This window comes from Mytilus trossulus, chromosome 1, assembly GCF_036588685.1.
Source record: "Mytilus trossulus isolate FHL-02 chromosome 1, PNRI_Mtr1.1.1.hap1, whole genome shotgun sequence".
Lineage (NCBI taxonomy): Eukaryota > Metazoa > Mollusca > Bivalvia > Mytilida > Mytilidae > Mytilus > Mytilus trossulus.
The window spans coordinates 77,886,257-77,901,525 of NC_086373.1; the positions used below are offsets into that span (position 1 = coordinate 77,886,257).

At 31.1% G+C, this 15,269-nt stretch overlaps 1 protein-coding gene across 4 annotated transcripts in view; it reads right to left on the reverse strand.

Moving 5' to 3' along the window:
• The window catches only part of LOC134685716 (receptor-type tyrosine-protein phosphatase mu-like), a 48,192-nt gene that overhangs the window by 18,968 nt on the left and 13,955 nt on the right, over positions 1-15,269 (reverse strand). For 3 of the 4 annotated variants that reach the window (XM_063545673.1, XM_063545675.1, XM_063545671.1), the window contains 14 exons: positions 14,375-14,521; positions 9,882-10,166; positions 9,204-9,533; positions 8,304-8,395; positions 7,591-7,846; positions 6,953-7,182; positions 6,544-6,610; positions 6,040-6,146; positions 5,557-5,749; positions 5,298-5,388; positions 3,395-3,662; positions 1,721-1,763; positions 985-1,096; positions 351-451 (listed from right to left, as the gene is read on the reverse strand). In XM_063545673.1, coding sequence (XP_063401743.1) covers positions 351-451; positions 985-1,096; positions 1,721-1,763; positions 3,395-3,662; positions 5,298-5,388; positions 5,557-5,749; positions 6,040-6,146; positions 6,544-6,610; positions 6,953-7,182; positions 7,591-7,846; positions 8,304-8,395; positions 9,204-9,533; positions 9,882-10,166; positions 14,375-14,521 — 2,322 coding nt within the window. The remainder of the gene's footprint in view (positions 1-350; positions 452-984; positions 1,097-1,720; positions 1,764-3,394; positions 3,663-5,297; positions 5,389-5,556; positions 5,750-6,039; positions 6,147-6,543; positions 6,611-6,952; positions 7,183-7,590; positions 7,847-8,303; positions 8,396-9,203; positions 9,534-9,881; positions 10,167-14,374; positions 14,522-15,269) is intronic. The other variant, XM_063545672.1, reaches the window with a different exon arrangement.

Here is a 15,269-nt window from a genome sequence, read left to right on the forward strand (position 1 = left end):
ATATACTTACTAGTATGAAATATCCTCATATCGAAGCATGCATAAACCAAATAGCAGAGTAATGTGTGTAAAGTGCAGGTTCACAATACCATTATAATATTTCAAAACAATAACTTTAGGAGAGTAGATTCAAACATACAATATTATAATGAAGGAGCTTGTAATTTATCTCAGTAAAAAGAATACTAAAACCCATAAGAGCAAGAACATGTTCATACATAGTGTATATTTGTATATTAAAAATGTGTAGATCAAATAAAAATAGTATGTGCAAGGTTTCTGAACATATTCGTACTTATTAATATTGATATGAATGTGATCATGAAATGACTTCATACTACTTATCTTACCACAAGGTGTGGATGGGGTTGACGTATCAGGTTCAGGAACTATAGTTGGTCCAAAGTTCGGCATCTCTGCCTTCTCTCTCTCTGATGCCATATGTCTCTTCCTATGGAAATTGATTACAAATCGCAGTTAAAAAAATTATATCATACAATGCTAATGACAGCATGGTGAAGAATTATTTATGAATCCTCAGGACGTAATTATTTCTAGTTGTAAAGTCACAGAGGGTATATTTGTACCGACATGTACTCATTATAGATATTGTTTTGATTGAAAATAGAATTGATAAATCTTAAGTTAATTATTAACATTAATGAATGTATCTTTAAGTTGCATATCTCTGAATCTGTATTATGGGTTTTGCATTTTCGATATATTAGCTCTTCAATGTTCGCATTAAGTTTTGTTTCAAAATAGCTTACGTCGTCTTCGAGCGTCACAAAAGGTACATTATATGTCAGTATGCACTTCTGGTGCAATAAAAAAAATACCTAACGAATCCATGTTGTATAAGAAATCAGCATTAATTAATTTTTTAACTGTCAAGAAAATCAAATGAATGTATTTGCTTTATACCTTATCATGTATGTAAACGTATAATATTTTCAATTTTTTAACAAAATAAACACTGCATACCTCCATAAAAATAAAAGAAGTGCAAAGACTAGGATCAGAAGTATAAAAACGACCAAGACTGCAACAATAACTGGAACATGGTTTGCTTCTGGTGCTGGTTCTATACTAGCTGCTGCCAAAAGAAGGGAACACATTAAGTTCAACGATATTTTATCGGATAAAAGTTTTAAAATGAAAATTTTAAATGGAAGTTCCATAAAATTCGTTCATTTCGTAAATTCTTAAAATCATTTAAAAAAGTTGTTAAGGAACAAAAGACTACGAGCGCATAAAATATTATAGAGTAAAAATGTCATTTACTATCACATGGTCGATACCAATGCTGCGGGTTTTTTAGTCCCCGAGTGTACAAAGGTCAACGAATCTGCGATAACTTGATTTTCAACAAACTTTTGTAAATGTCTCTGTTGATAATCCTTAGACAGATTTTACCGTAAATATACTGAATAATTTTAGATCCTTTTGGTAAAACAGCTCTTGACATGGTAATGTCTTATAAGTATCTACTAGTGCCAGAAATTTTTCATTCCAAAAGGAATACGTACTTGAATTAGTATCATATTATATCTATGTAATTTTACAGACATTTTACTGTAGTATTAGTTAACCTTGAAGCAGAAACAATTTAGCTAAATCAACAATTATAGCTTTCATTCTAGCTATAAGAAAGTTACGCAACATGTAGATTACATAACTGTGTTAGTTCAATCTATTCCTTTTATTATTGTGTACATACCAACTACTTGTTTTTCTGCTTTTACAATCGATTGTCGAAGAATCTGCAAGAAAATAATCCGTTTCATTTACAGATGATGCATTGAGATTCTATAACCATTTGCACTTAATTTCTCAATGTTTCGTGTAAGTATGTTTTCCTTATGAAATAGATATGTTTTCAAGTAGTATCTATCCAAAGTTATGAGTAAAGTGGTTGAGTTTATTTCAAGCAGAACTAATGATATTAAGGATTTTTTTATTCAGGAATTCGTTTAAAAATAAAGTGTATTCAAGTCCAACAGGTTACAATGGTTTACGTTTTCAGTCTAACGTTTAAGACTTGTTGATTATTTAACAGCTATTTGGAAAATATTTAACAGTGACTTGACTGTCAATTTTCCATTATCTTCAAATAAATCCGCTACGTATTGTATTCAGTCAAACTGTTCTTTATCAATTATTGTTTTTACCTTAGGGTTTTCCAAGAAACTATTACACTCGAACTTCTGTCGTGAAAACAAACTCTCTTTTATTCAGGCAGATATTAATTTTGACATTTTAGATCTGTAAATATTGATTTAATATTTAATTATAAAGTGAATCCCCTAAAGAAAATGATTAACGATATTTTCCGTAATGCTATAACCTTAATTCTCTTAGAAGTCAACAAAGTGGAAGAAAACACTAGATAAACTAATGATAAACATACCTTCTAGACAAATTTAGAATGTTAAAATTGATTTAAATATAGTTTTTCAGTAGGAATTGAATTTATTTGTGGCTTGAATCAATTATATGTCCAAATGACCAGATGTCTTTCATTCATTTCGTAAAGGGTCATAGACCAAGGTTTTTCAAGAATTATTTTAATCATTCATTTCGGTAAGGGTCAAGAAAAGATTTTTTACAGGATGTATTTTGATAACTTCTAAATGGAGAAACAATAATGGAAACCTATAAAATAAGAACCAAAGGAATATTGTTAGCATCAAACTAGAAATGTCCCACGAAAAAAAACCTTCCCTATTCAAATTACTTGAAAACACTACTCACATTGATTTTTATCTCAGAATAAATCTATTACAAATTATAAACTATGATTATTACCATGTACTTACAAAATCAGCACAATCGTGCCGATTTACGGACTTTTTTTTATAGTAGCCAAACAAAATTTTAAAAAAAGAAGCGGAATATACAAAGTTGACAAACATAATTAACCCTATCCAATTTCCCCATCTTCAAGTCCAAAATACCCAACTTTCATCCCGAACGATCAGTATAACAGTACCTTCCCATTGTATGCATTGTTGATTGGTTATCGTTCTAAGCATGCATGAAATATTTGCCACCATTATGACCATTAATGAAAACATCCTTAAAACAGAAGTTCCAAAGAACCTATATTTTTCACCTTGTATTTACATACATTTTTCGGACTAGATCTGTTTACCTTAACTTTAAAAGAACACTCTGCAGTGGTTGGCCTTAATGATAAGATATAAGTTCGAAATGGTAATAATCAACTTGAAAAAAACCAGATTCAATTTTCGAAATTTTTCATAAACTACTTCATTTAAGGAAAGAGCAGTTCTTATTATTCTTATTATCATGAAGTTTAGTAGGAAATTTCTGTTTTGAATTTTCCTCGGAGTTCTGTATGTTTGTGATTTTACTTTCATTAATGACTTACACCATCTACCATAGCAAATGCTCCGTACCAAACATCATACTCTTTAGATGGTGACAAGGGTGCATTATAGAAACCATTGTATGTTTGATTATCCCCAACAACAAAGTTTCCAAACACGTGTGGTTGTTGTTTATTTAACTGTGCTGTTACATAGGCTCTAGAACCCAAAGCAACTGCTGTTGAAAAGTCGAGACGAACGTCCTTTATCATCTCTGGGACTTCCCTTTTGGCAACTCTCTTTGTCTCCTCTACTATTACTCGATAAAAACTAAAACAAACAAAACTTGATCATTATTATATCAACATTAAATAATAGAATAATTATTTAATAGTTCTGTTCTATGTATGTTGTATTGTCGTTTGTTTTTTGTTGCATTTCAGTGTCATATAGTTTCGTTGTTTTTCTATTATGGTTGATTTTTTTGTTTTTTACTCGTATTTGTTTTCTTTCAATCGATTAATGACTTTTGAACAGCGGTAAACTACTGTTGCCTTTATTTAGATTCATAACAATATTATGGTTGAATTTTAGTTTTTAACCAAGATTTGTTTTCTCTCAATCGATTAATGACTTTTGAACAGCGGTAAACTACTGTTGCCTTTATTAAAATGCATTCATAACAATATTGTTATTAAGAATTCATATACATGGTCATTAAATGATTATGTTGAAAGAGATCTTACAGATATGTGATATATTTGACCTGTCTGTGTCTGTAACATTTTTAAACAAGGATTTAGGATCACTAACATTTAAAACTAACCGTAGTATGACCTTGCTATAAACAATAAAGAGTACAGCTTAAATTTCAAAGTGAGTTGACCGAGATCAAAGGTAGAAAAAAATAGATTGCCAAAAGAATCAACAAATGATAAGTTGAAGGGAACATTTTTCAGAAAACTAAAACCTGAAAATAAAGTCTTACATATCCAAGGTATAAGTTTGTTATGCCAAGTACCAATGTATTATCTTAACATTTATCTTTGATATTTCTGTTTCGCTCATTATACAAATTCCAGTGATGGGGGTTAACAATCAAGAACAACTAAGGTAGAAGTTAACACTATTGGAAAATCTAAAATTTTGGTCATTACCGAAGACCTCAATTTGTGATTCAGACATCCAGAATGAATTTATAACAGACAGTCAGTTTTTTTTCCATTACTGAACCTATCCTGATCCTAAAGATGTGGATTAGACATAATTTGTGACAGCTCATTTGTGTACATTACCTAATTAGTTAAAATATCAACATGTTTCTAAGTTCGACATCTTTACCTTAAAGCTGCATCTTCTAACTTTTATGTTTAATACGATTTGTGAAATCCATGCTATATGGTTACAACTGAAAAAAATAGTATTGGGCTTTTTGTTTACTTCAGTGTTCCTGTTGTTTGCTTGTTTTCCTCTTATATGTGATGTTTTCCTTGGGTTCAGTTTGTAACATCGATTTGTGACCTTTGAACACCGGTATACTACTGTTGCCTTTATTTACAGACGTCTTAACAACTAAGACACGATTTTGAAATTTCATAAATCAATATTATACTTAACTTCGTAAAGGTGGTTACATCTTGAAAGATTTCTTGGGTTGATGCGGTTCTCTCGATTTCTGATTTTGGTATCGCATTTTAATTCTTCTTTATCAATTTACAATATTTTAGCATCAGAAAACTACTGTCGCCTTAATTTATTCCTTTCTTAATTTTGTAAAATTGCATATTACATATTTATATTGATGAAATAATCGTTTTCCCCCAATTTAAAAAAATGTAAAGGTGTTTTTACGTACTTTCAAATTCATTTGATTCACTTCGTAGTGAATTTGATGACGTAAGTTTATTTTATGGTATTCTTAATTACAGTTTCATTGTCCAACGTGATCCTATAAACACCATTTACCTGACAGTTGGGTCCAACACTTGATCTATCTTTATTGTAATAGTTGTATCTGTCCTATCAACAATACTAGGAACCGGTGGCTCTTTTAATTCTACAAAGAAAATTATATTGTTTCAACAAAATGACAACCAGGTAAAATTTGCACCGAAATCTTTGAAACTTGAATGATTGCATCGATGAAATAAGAATGTAACAGTTAAAAAGATGCATGTGTTTGTCTTTCAATACATTAGAAAGATTGAATAATCACAATAATTACCTGATGACTGTGTCCAGACAACTATGTTTGTTGCAGTACCAATACCTGCTCGACTACTTGCACTTATAGAACATAGATACTTTGTAGCAGGGTGAAGATCGGTGAATAAATGAGACTGTTTATCCATTGGAACATGTGCCTCTTTAATATGCGCGTCCCTAAAGGACAATGTTGCTTCAGCTTTACAACGTATCTATCAAGTAAAAGTATCAAGACTCAAAACACATAAGGAGGTAAAAACTAAAAATACTGAACACTAATTTTCTATTGAAAAGTGGGTATCGTGATTCAACTTATTATTGTCATTTGAATTAGTTCTTTTATAAAAGGGAAATGTAATGAAAATCATTTGATTTATGAACAGAACGGAAAAACCAATTAAAAGTTATATGGAATCATTAAATGAGAATGCAAGACTATTTGGAATATAGTGCTTGTCACTTTCTATTACAAGTTCTTTCTTTCCAGTTTATTTCTACTTACAAGATAATAAAGCAGCTTGCCATTCGTTATTGTTGGATGCTCCCATTCCAATGTAATAGAAGTATCTGACCTCGAAGTGTTCCGAAATAATGCAATTTTCGACGGTACTGAAATATACATATAAGACATTTCTATGAAGTACATCTATCAAATTGCATTTGTTGAGTTATGTAACAACAAAAAAAAAGCTTTTTAAAGATAAAGGTACAAAGATTGATTGAATAGAGATAGAATTCCTAAGATTTGTTATAAATTAATCTATTTTAAGAGCATGCAAGAAAAGTAATTTCCTGTTCCTTAATATTGACGAGTTATAAATAATAACGCGAAGATGATGTTGGGTTTTTTTTAATAATAATTCATAAAACATGTAACAAATATAATCTGTACTGCTCATATTAAAAAAACCTAAACCACTCATAAAACACAGAACTAGTAATTTTGATTAATTTAAAAACACGGTGCTATTAAATTCGAAATTTATATCTGCTGTTTCCTACTTACAGTTTTCGTCTGTAAAGCCGACAAAAAAGGACGGATCTCCTAGACCTGCAGAGTTGGTGGCTTGTACCTTAAATAATGAAAATAACTTACTGCATCTGTATATTCTCCATTATTGAATGTGTTTCAAATTGATTATGTGAAGAAAAAGTATTACATTTCTACATCATTTATAGTTGAAAATTCTAAATGAAACTATGTAATGCATTTTCAAATGTCCTTTATAAATAACATTAACGAGTCTTATAAAACTTTTTGTACATTTAATTTAAATTAGTTCAAATCTTTTGAAATACTAGAGTCTAGAAAATCAGAAAAGGCTAATGAAATTCTGTATGAATTTGTGATGATAACTAGTTGTTTTACCCATAATAACGTAAAAAGATTTAAGCTGTAACATGACTATGTGTACCTCTATATTATATTTAGTATTCGGTTCTAGGTCAGTAATGCTATGTTCCACGTTCAGAGAGTTAGAAACGACTTCCAATCCAGTTTTGGTTGACAACTGATTGGTAGCCTTCCAGTATGCAAGGTGATAGGTATTAACGACAGAGTAAGGTGAGTATGGTTGTTCCCATGCAACTGTTATCGTGGTACTGGTACTTTTCACCTTCCTTAAATTCCGTGGCTGCAGGGGTGCTGAAAGTAAATGAAACAATGTTAGCAAACCGTCACGGTAGAATTAATCAATGATTGCTTCTGCAAAATCAAGATCATCTTAGATTACTTTATTTAAATAAAAACAGTGATTGAGTAATTCTGAGAAATTGTTAAAACAAATGGTTGACCTTTATACAAATAAACACCATGTGTGATGAATTATTATTTATTATTATTGTAATATACTGAATTGTTTAAAAAAAATTCTGTAACATTATTGTTATAAAAATAAGATATTCATTCATTCACTGACCTGCATGGGAACTTGAGTAGTAATGGTTAGATAAAAATGTAATTGTATCTCAAACAACCATTAGGCAAAGTATTATTTTTATTACACATTATTTGATTAAAAGGCTTTTAACAGCTTGAAAAGGAATCTCATACTTGTCTTGGGAGTTTTTGCACATTTCCTCTCAGATTTTGGACTGACGAACGTTCGATCATTACTGAAACTCATTCGAACACAATATTCTGTTCCAGGATTAAGGTCGGAAACTAAAACACTTTTCCTGTTTTTAGCATCCGCTGGTGTGTCCCCTGAGACATGGACAGCCTGTGGTTGAAATCCTTTCCAACTGCTTGTGATAAACACTTGGTATTTTGCTATATTGTCACAATTCCATGTGGACTTTGCAGCGTCCTAAAGATAAAAAAAATGGAAAGATATTTAAAAGCAAAATTCCACGGGGATTTTAAGACATCTTACAACAAATCAATCATCATGTTAAAATGGATACAATTAGAGTGGTAATTGGTTTACATTGAAGATAAAAACGACAGAAAGAAGAATTATCTGTCAATTTATTCCAGTAATGGCAATCAATATTTCAAAAGTGACTTATTTTTACAAACATAATTAAATAATTGTCCTTTTTATGTAGACACTTAATTAGTCTCCTATCCCTGCAGACAATTATCCACTTGTGATAAAATCATTTATTTCTTGTTCAATGTAATTGTTTCTTACTGTAATAATTTATTTCAAAGGAAGGTTCTTGCAGTTTTATAACCTTCGATGTTGTTACGTATAAATTTAAGGATGTGAAATGACAGAGATCGAGTCTGCATTGATTCAAATCTTCAAAACTTTTACATACCGTCCATAGTACAATTATTTGAGTTTGAGGATAAGATGTATTGTACTCAAAATCAGCAGTCAACTCATCAATGATTGGTGGCGAGTTTGGTGCTGTAAAAAATGCAATTACCAACATTAAATCAAAATCAGAATCGTTTACCTCTTCATTTTGATATAGATGTATGATACTGGTGTCATGACTCGTAGCAAATTTAACAGAATCTAATCAGTTACGCTCAATGCCAATATTTAAGAATGCTAACTACAAATGGACTTTAACCATTAATATCTTCGTGTTGACAATTGTTTTATTTTCGGTTAAATTCATAAATTTAGCAGAAGCCAAAACAGTTCTCATTTATTATGACCAACTTATCCAAACTCTTGTTTATCATCAGATACCGTCTATTGGCCTCCATATGTCTGACATATACACCACATCTGCTAATAATTCCATGAAAAAGATCCAAACCAAAAATTACGATTCAAATGGGTTGTATCATAATCAAAAAGATTATAGATATGTTCATTGTTCGTATCCCAAATGAAAACAGTGTCACACCAGTGGTTTAATGTTCATTATTTGTTACGTTCTTTGTCACTCACTATGTTATAAAATAAAACCCAGATAGAATATTCAACGGCGAATCGGAAACAGTTATGCGAGCATAAAAATATAGGTGACTGGCTGGATGGTAACGTCGAAGACAGACAATCATCGAGCATAGGGTAGTTGTAGAAATATAAACATATACCATCGATTCTAGCACACGACAAGTGTTTTAGAACATATTCATACCCTTTATAATATGAAAACTGGGCATTACGCTTTTCAATGTTTTATTTTGTTTTATCAGACCACTACATTTGAATAACCTTTATACTTCACATTTTCGTAATTTATTATCTCACAGTTTACCTGAGCATTTAGTTTTGGTGTATAGAATAGCACCGAGTGGTCCGTCTCCGCCATCACCATCTCTCCTGACAGAAACCCTAATAGCATATTCTGTGTTAGGATCAAGATCATTTAACGTATAGCGACACATCCCACGACAGTTCATATGTGTAACTATACCATACTTCTCAGGTGATCTTCCAACCTTGTTCATCCAAACATCATACCAAAGAATAGGAGGGTCTCCTACGTCGCCACGTGATCTACTCCACGGCGGCCATTCAATGATTACAGATGAAATTCCAGGACCTTTCACAGACACATTTGGAGCATTCTTCAGCAACGGTAATTCTGAAATATAGACAAAACTTACACAGAAATAGATGCATTGTTTTACACTGACTGATAAATTAATGAAAATCATACGTTATGTATTTGATCGCAACGGTAATTTCTTTAACTGAAATTCAGACAACAGTCGTTGTCTATATTTCGAAGTTTTCTCAGTTTATATCTCACTATTTCCGGATGAGAATAATCATCTGAAGATAAACATAATGATAAATCTTAAAAATATTTGCAAACTGAATAATTTTCCATGTTGATTAAAGACCATTAATATCGTTCTTCTCCAGATGATCATTTTAATCTTTTGTTTCTATGTGTTGATTTTGGTAAATAATCTGCCCAAAGTCTTACCATAAACGTTTGTTGCTACAGTACGTGATGCTTGTCCAGACACTGACCGGACTACACACGTAAACGTATCATCTTTATTTACAAAATCAACTTGGAACAGGTTTATCCTCGTGTCAGTTCCTAACTCCGTGGATTCTATCATTGCTATTCGACGTCCAGCTGGACCCATAAGTCTTATCTCACTTTCTGCTGGTACAGGAAAAGCTGATACAGTACAATTAAATGTTGTAGATTGTCCAGGGTTTACCTTCACGTTGTCGAAAAACATGATTTTTGGTACAGTTACTGAAATATAGATTAGTACATATGATGCTATTTACAATTTCATGTGCTACTTTTTCAATAATCGTTCTTTATGATATATATATATATATATCTTTTTATTTGAAGTTTATACATATAAAGATCTCAAAACTAATACTACGATTTCTAATTCCGTAATAACCATCAGGGGTTGTAATTGAAAGAGACTATTTTTGAATATATGTTGAAGACATTCCTGCGTGAAATTTGTTCTCCATAAAAGATAATTCTATTTGGAGTTTATTAAGTTAAGTTTGGTTAGTAAATGACTTTCTTTTCTTTCAAGAACTAATTACTCACAATTAAAGCAGAGTCGGTTAAGTGAGACGGCTAATTAGCTATACATCACTTTTTTTACATTAAAGTATTCCTTACAAATGTTTTCTTCAAATCCGTTCTTAGACGCTCTCTTCCTCGTATTAAAAGGGACATACAAACGCTAGAATATATCTTTTTACTGCAGATCTAATACGATGAATTTGTTATATGATTGAAACATTAACAGCGGTTCAGTAAATTGTGTAAATAGTTGTCTCATTCGCAATTTTAACACATCTTCATACATTGGTGATGAAAACAGCAATTGGGTAAATGAGATAGTTTTTTTTCCCTTTCATATGTATTTACTTTATTTTGCAAGTCGGAAATTTTTTCTGATTAAATTTTTTACTATTATTGTCTGCAAAAACTGTTGTAAGACATCCAAAGTAGATCGATTAATTTTCTCAAAACTGAATAGGAATTGGTTTGGCAACGGTATTCATTGACGCATGGATGTAAATGTAGAACATCAGCTGTATAAAATTCATGAATTTCAACATTATTATTCTTTATAAAGGAACTTTGCTTTTAAAGTCGGGACAAATAACCAGTTTAAAGTGAGGACTTTCGTGTTGACTTCAATTTCCAAAGATATGGTTATAATTTGTTTAATAACTTTTAATTGATCGAAAACTAAGGTTTAAAATTCAGAATGTCAAATAGACAAAACCCGCTAATATAGCAGAAAACAGCCTCGATCTCTTGGTATAAATCGCCTAAATCGTATATAGCCCAATTGTTTTCAAAAATTTTGTTTTAAATGCTCCTCAACTTCATTTTTGATATAGATTTTAAACTGTTTTGAGAGGATAGCAAATTATAAGCAATTAAGCATGGTATATCGTTGATGATTTCATAATAAACATTTGCAATAAAGCTAACAGTATGTTTGGTTTCTCCTCAGGGTTCTCAACATAAGCTCCCCTACTGTAAAGTAACAGAGATAAGAAAAACAATCATTAGAATATGCTTACTCGGAACTACCATTTCTTGGGGATCATATAAAAGAAACAGCCAATGTAAAATGAAGGACTACAGGTTGTTAACTAACCGATATAGGGTAATCTTTGTCTAAGTTAAATTGACATAATAGAAATTGTCCCTTCTTATCTTTCATACTCACAGACACTTGTCTCAGAATTTTTTTTCTTATATACCTTATTATAAGGTAGTGCCTGTGTTCATACTGCCTGATATTAACTTTTTAAAGGCTTTACAAATGTTGACTTACACGCCTTAAATTCAGAATGCTACCCCATCTATAAATAAAGAGTAATGACATGGAGAGCAAGCTTGACTGCATCAAAAATTCAAATGAGACATGATTACATCACAAGAAATGCAGAATGTAATAAGTTCACCTGTGTTTTTGTTATAGGTTGTACCATTACTTTTACTTGGCAACATGCACGAAATTATCAATATGATCATTACATCAACACTTCACACAACCTAACAATCACAATGTACAATAAAACATTTGGTTATCAGACTCAAAATAATATATGTAGGAAAAAAACACAGAAATACTTGAGCTGTGCATGTACGTTTTAAAATATACGCCAGAACAGAGAACGCGAAGGATATTGAATAACTTATGATTAAGACAATACTTTTACAATGATACAAATGTATGTAGATGTGTAATCATGTTGTTTACGAACTATTATAACCGTAAGCTTGCTGATTAGCTACATATAACTATTTCATTTACTTATAATTACACTTTGTTGAGTAAAAGACATTAAAATATAACATAGCAGCTAGATGTTTATTATTTTCAAACAAGTACTCAATAAAATGAGAACACAATTTCTGTTTAAGTGAGACTATTAATTTAACTTTTATAATTATATTCTTAGAGAAAATATTGTTTTTATTATTAGAAGGCTAATTGAAAGCTTCTCCTATTTAAACTAATAAAAATACCATTAAATTTAGACTCTTAACAGTTCATATCAATGACGTCATTATCAGATAAAAACAGAGTGGTGCCAATAAAACCGAAACACAGGTGCGAGAAAGTGTCTGATAAAACTGTGAAGAAAAAATAATCTATATTTGTATTGCATTTCTAAAAACGCAGCACGAGCAAAAACTAAAAGCTCCAATGAGCCAATATCGCTTACATTAAACTAATGCAAAAGTCTAATGTGAAATAGTTATGAGGATTCGGTCCAACATAATACTAAAAGTAAACCATCACCATAGAACAATTTCTGCAACATTTGTTCATGGCACCTTCATGACCTCCACAATATTTTGATGTGTTTGAGCTTTTGATTTTGCCTTTGATTACGGACTTTCCATTTTCAATTTTCCTAGGAGTTCAGTATTTTTGTGATTTTACTTTGTATTGACTTCACTCTCTATGATACCTAGTAAAATGAGTTTTAATAGTCAATCCTTGTTAATTTGAAGAATAAGAAACAATATCTTAACTTGATGCCCAAAGAATGAAAGTGGTCAAGTTTACCTTTGGAATCAGAGGAGACGATTTCTCGTCATGTACAATTGCGACCGAAGGACGCCATGGTACTAAAAACTAGCACTGTTGATCTGAGCAGGTGATCTAAAGATGAAGGTATGGCAAATAAAAAATAAAACAGGCACGGGTATTCAAATAGATGCTTATCTTAAACATCAGAAATCAGTGACTAACCAAAATAAAATAGATACCATGTCTTTAAATATTTGAAATGATGATATGATTTGAAAATACCTTGTTTGTTGCAGAACAAAGAGAGGATTAAATCAGTAGATTAAAGACTGCTTTATCTTCCTGTTTTTCAAACATTGATGTTTGACTGCCCCGAAGATGTAACAGCTATCTTAATTTTCATTTAAATTATAAATTGCGCAAGGAAAATATGAATTTATGATTCCGCCAGCTTATAAATAATTTGCCAATCACTTTATTATCGCATTGAATTTGTTGTTGAATAAACCCAATGATTTAAGAATCATCATCATTCATGTACAAAATCGTCCATCGCAAAACGTTATTGATATTCATAAAAGCTAAAAATAAAGATTGAATACTTTATAATTTGAACAAACATTATTTTCTTTCGATAGTAGTCAATTTGCAGACGTTCGCCGTTGCTTTGGTCAATCACCCTAAACATTATTCTGTGTTCTTTCCAATAATATAATAAAAGTAGCCATCCAGATGTGAGAACTTCATTTTTGTTACTTGATTGTTTGTATATACTGATCATGTGATTAACTCTGGGCTAACACATGTTTTATATCTAGATGATTATTGTTTTGACCGACACTTAACTCCAATCTAACTTTCTTGATGATTGTTGTGATTGTTCATTTCTGTTGATAGATTCTAGACTTTTTACAGTGGCAATGTATCTGTTTATCAACAAAACCATCTTTCTGGCAAAGGCATAGTAGAAAACACCTGTAGGTAACTTTCATTATAGTTTTTTTAAGTTTAAGTGCATTATTGGTTTTTTTTATTATTATAAAATTTGGGTGGCCTTGTAATTATTACTTTTCCGTACACAATAAACTGTTATGATCGGTAGTAAAAAGAGAAAGAGCATCAATATAAAATAACAAGGCGATGATTCTATGATTGCAAATGAGACAACTATCATCGAAAGACCTAATGCCAGTTCTAGAATAAAGATAAGGAACCATTTACTATATGGAACCGTATCCTTAGGGACTATAAAGAATCTCAAGTACTCACCAGGTATGTTTGCATACAACTGACACAATGCAATAAGAACATTTTTGTTGAATGGAAACTGTGTTGGCTTGTATTTTGAATTACTGGTAGGTATTGCTTGATATATTTTCAGTCAATCAATTATAATTAGGTTTAAGGGCAATTGAGCTAAAATGTATACCTGGTTGACAAAATGGTGGATTGAAATATCCGCTGATACATTTGCATTGGTCAGTTGGTCCATAGAAACGATGACAATGAAGTGGATTTTGACAGTAGCACTGATTAGAACAATCCCAACCATATCTGTTTTCTGGGCAAGCAACCGCTGTAATAAAAAAAATACATCATCAATTTGAATTAACAGCATTCATAGAAAAAATATACCTGGTGAATCATTTCTTTGATTAAAATACAATATTGTAATCACACACAACACACAACTTCTCTATCAAACAATTTAGAATATAATATGAATAACAGCACCTAACTCGAGAGTGTACAAAGAACAATAAAATTTGGTTTGCTTGTTTTACAGGTGGACCATGAAATCACTTTTACCTATGTCTACATACAGAGTTCATGGTTCACCTAGCAGAAAACAAGCTTTATTGTTATTTCACAAAGTACAGATCGGAATAGATCAGCTGCAAGAAAAAAAAATATCAACAGTCAACTACTTATAAAATTAGATGCATGGTATACGTCAATGGTATGTAGCAACGAAACGATACAACACATCAGCATACATCTAGTTAGAATCGCAGTCGTCAAAATACAAGACTAAACAGACTAACAATCTTTTGGTTTTCTAAAACAATGTGTCTGTCTACTGATAAAAAGAGAAGGTGGTGTACTCATAAAACTAGTGTTTACTCGTTGATCTTTGTTTTAATCTTTTTGTTTTTATTTTTATATAGAATTTAGTATTGAATATAGTCTGTATTAAAGTATTCCCATCCGGTTAAGACTTATTCTTAGCATAAAATATGGTACAGACATTTGTCTACTGCTGTTAACCGTATGTCGCCATCTATATACCTTTTTTTTTGTTTCGTTTTACTGTGTTTAATGTT